Source organism: Rutidosis leptorrhynchoides, chromosome 9 (assembly GCF_046630445.1).
Source record: "Rutidosis leptorrhynchoides isolate AG116_Rl617_1_P2 chromosome 9, CSIRO_AGI_Rlap_v1, whole genome shotgun sequence".
Taxonomy (NCBI): domain Eukaryota; kingdom Viridiplantae; phylum Streptophyta; class Magnoliopsida; order Asterales; family Asteraceae; genus Rutidosis; species Rutidosis leptorrhynchoides.
Window position 1 is genome coordinate 67,963,744 of NC_092341.1, and position 3,608 is coordinate 67,967,351.

General features: G+C 33.6%; 1 protein-coding gene across 1 annotated transcript; it reads right to left on the reverse strand.

Annotated features, from left to right (window-relative positions):
* Positions 1–2,301: 2,301 nt before the first annotated feature.
* Positions 2,302–2,870, reverse strand: LOC139868139 (uncharacterized mitochondrial protein AtMg00810-like). The gene is made up of 2 exons (XM_071856472.1): positions 2,373–2,870; positions 2,302–2,313 (listed from the first exon to the last, which is right to left on the reverse strand). The coding sequence occupies exons 1-2, from the start codon at positions 2,868–2,870 to the stop codon at positions 2,302–2,304; spliced, it is 510 nt and encodes a 169-aa protein (XP_071712573.1).
* Positions 2,871–3,608: the final 738 nt, after the last annotated feature.

The window sequence follows — 3,608 nt, forward strand, 5'->3', positions numbered from 1 at the left end:
CAGTCCAATTTATTAATAAAAAATTCTATTTTTAAAAAAAATGGCATTCATCTGTTGTGTCATTGATTAAAAATATTTGTGTGAAATTTAAGTGAATGTAACATTTTTCTAATTTCATTGATATTATTTCATTTGTTTAGGTTATTTGTGAATTTATTTTGTAAAATTTATGTAAATATTACATCTCTTTTTTATTTATTTACTATTTCTTGAGTATAGGATAGTGCGTTTTAATTTCAACAAGACGATTTTTAAGCTTTCCTTTATAGCTTATGGAATAAGTGAATATTAAGATTAAGATGCATACAGTACTTAATGGTAATAAAATTTAGAGTTAAAACTACAAATATGTTTATATATTTTTGTTCCAATGTAGGCTATATACCTAATAAAATACTAACGTAGACTGTGTACTTTCAATACGTGTGCTAATATGAACGCACTAAACTTATTAACCGGATAATAGAAAAACTAGCTGACGTGACATCTTTGTGAAAAATGTAGTTAGTGATACATTGGAACAAATTATTTTTCTATATATAATCTACATTAGAACACAAATGAAAGTATATAACCTATTTGTAGCCATATAAAATTGAAAAACAAAATGCTAAAAAATTGATTTTTTTAGACATCATTTTGGGATCACCGGGGGGGGGGGGGGGGGGGGGGGGACTAAACCACCCACACGTTCATCTCCCGTCGTTGCATAAGCCGCCCCCAATTACTGCCCTGGAAGAAACCCGAACCAATCTGAGGTCATGGCCGGTAAAACCCCCTCCCTGCTGCCCCCGCACTAAGCGAAAGACGACCTGGGTGGATACTTCAGGTCAGGGATAATATTGAGTGCAATATTTCAACCTAGCGGAGTCGAACTCCTGACCTCTCGCTAAGAGATGCAGAACACTACCAGTTGAGTTACAACTCACCGGTTCAGCTGGTAACCGATTATGAATAGCCTACATTAAAACGCTTTTTAAAAGTATGTGCCCCACACTGATATTATATTGAGTATATAGTCTATATTGAAATACAAGTGAAAATATATAACGTATTTATATTTTTTAACCCTAAAATTTAAATAAGCTTACTAATCAAAAGTCTGATCATATTTCATATACAAACCAGTCTTTTTAAAGCCTTAATAAGATTAACAAAAGAGGCATAAATCGAACATTCGATTAAAAATATACATAAATAATTAACACTTCAATAACTACCGAACTATTGATTGAGTAGTAAAAAGTCTCAGTTGTTTGTGGAAACAAATAAGTTATAAGAATTAACACTTCAATACTATAAGCATGATGTTATGTTAAATGTTGATTAATAAAATAATTACTTTCAATTTTGTTCATTTCCCCTAACGTTCCTTTTTATGTTTCATTTAAACTTATATTTAACTGATATGTAGTCGAAAATTAGGAGACGGGTGAATCTGTTAAAATTAGAGCAGCAATCAACAAGAACACCACAAGAACACTTTAATGAATAATCAAAGTTATCACTTGACACAATACGAAGGGATCAAAGAGTTTTATCTCATAAATCGGAGATAAAACTAACAAGTGCCAAAATTACAGAGTATTCAAGGACACAATTGATAACAAGATTGAATGGAATTAACCAAACACTATGAACCAAAATTAGGGTTTATAATCAAGTAGCAGCGAACAAGAATGAATAGGAGCGTGTGTGTATACTGCAACCCTAGCCCACACCATCACTTAAATAATGTCAGAAGAAACAAAGGCAACCATGAAGAATTACAAAATGACAGGACCAGTCCCTTAGCTTTAATATCTTGACAGCACAGACATCTAGAACTTTGCACAGGAAGTCCTTTTAATAGAAAGAGTAACCTACACAAACAAAGTAGAACAACCCACAAATGAGATCAAGATGAACCAAAAAGGAGTTTGATAATGCAATAAAGTATTAATTTTAACATCCCCCCACAAACTCATTTTTTGGTATAAGTCATAAAGACCAAGCTTGCTAGTCAAAAAACCATGTTGGGTCACACTAAGACCTTTGGTTAGAATGTCTGCCAGTTGACTTTCAGATTTGACTTTGACAGTTTTGATTAACCCACTTGAAACCTTTTGTCTAATATAGTGCACATCAATTTCAAAATGTTTGGTTCTATCATGAAAAACTGGATTAGCAGCCAATTGGATGGCTGAGTTGTTATCACAGAATAAGTCAACTGGTAGATCAACATTAACACCAAGTTCTTGAAGTAAATCCTTAACCCATACAATTTCACAAGCTGTACTTGCCATGGCCCTATATTCAGCTTCAGTTGAGGACCTGGCAATGATAGCTTGTTTTTTGCTTTTCCAAGAGATTAAAGACCCACAAAAGTATACCAAGTAACCAGTAACAGATTTCCTATCCACCTTACATTTACCATAATCAGCATCACAAAAGGCATTTAGAGTAAAGGAATCACTTTTAACAAATTGCACACCTCTACCAGGAGAGCCTTTTAGGTATCTAAGGACTCTTAAAGCAAGATTGAAATGAGACTGTAAAGGAGCATGCATGAATTGACTAAGAACTTGCACAGAAAAAGATATATCAGGTCTGGTAAGGGTCAGATAGATCAGTTTTCCAACCAGTTTTTGGTACTTAGTTATGTTGGATAGTAAGGGGTCTTTTTCACTTGGTTCACATGAGACATTTAGATTTGGTTCAATGGGAGTGTTCGAGGGTTTACAACCTAGCAGACCATATTCATCAAGAAGTTCAAGACAATATTTTCTTTGAGAAATGCAGATTCCTTTCTCATTGTTTAAGACTTCAATTCCAAGAAAATATTTAAGTTTCCCTAGATCTTTAATTAGAAACTTGGTTTTCAGAAACATTTTTACTTTTTCAATTTCAAGATTGTTATTACCAGTGATGACAATATCATCCACATACACAAGCAGGGCAATAAACACATCACCAGTGTTTTTGACATATAATGAGTTATCAGAAACACTTTGAACAAAACCATTTTCAATAAGGGCAGCATTAAGTTTGAAGTTTCATTGTCTAGGTGCTTGCTTTAAGCCATACAAAGACTTAGTAAGTTTGCATACCCTAGTATCATTAGCATCAAAGTAACCCTCAGGTAATGTCATATATACATCTTCACATAGGTCACCATACAAAAAGGCATTATTAATGTCAAGTTGGAATAATGACCAATTATTTTGAACAGCAAGAGTAATCACACATCTAACAGTAACATGCTTAACAACAGGTGAGAAGGTTTCCTCATAGTCAATTCCCTCCCTTTGACTGTAACCCTTGGCAACTAGTCTAGCCTTATATCTTTCTATTTCCCCATTGGACTTGTATTTTATCTTGTACACCCATTTATTTCCTATAGGTTTCCTACCAGGTGGTAAATCAGTGACAATCCAAGTATTATTTCTATTTAGGGCTTCCATTTCCAAGTTCATTGCCTCAACCCAATTGGGATCATTTATAGCCTGTTTATAACATTTGGGTTCAACAGATTTGTTTAGGCTAGACACAAAGGCATAGTTTTCACAGTTTAAGAAGGAGTAATTAACATATTTTTCTACTCCATATTTCACTTTTCCTTCAACAAT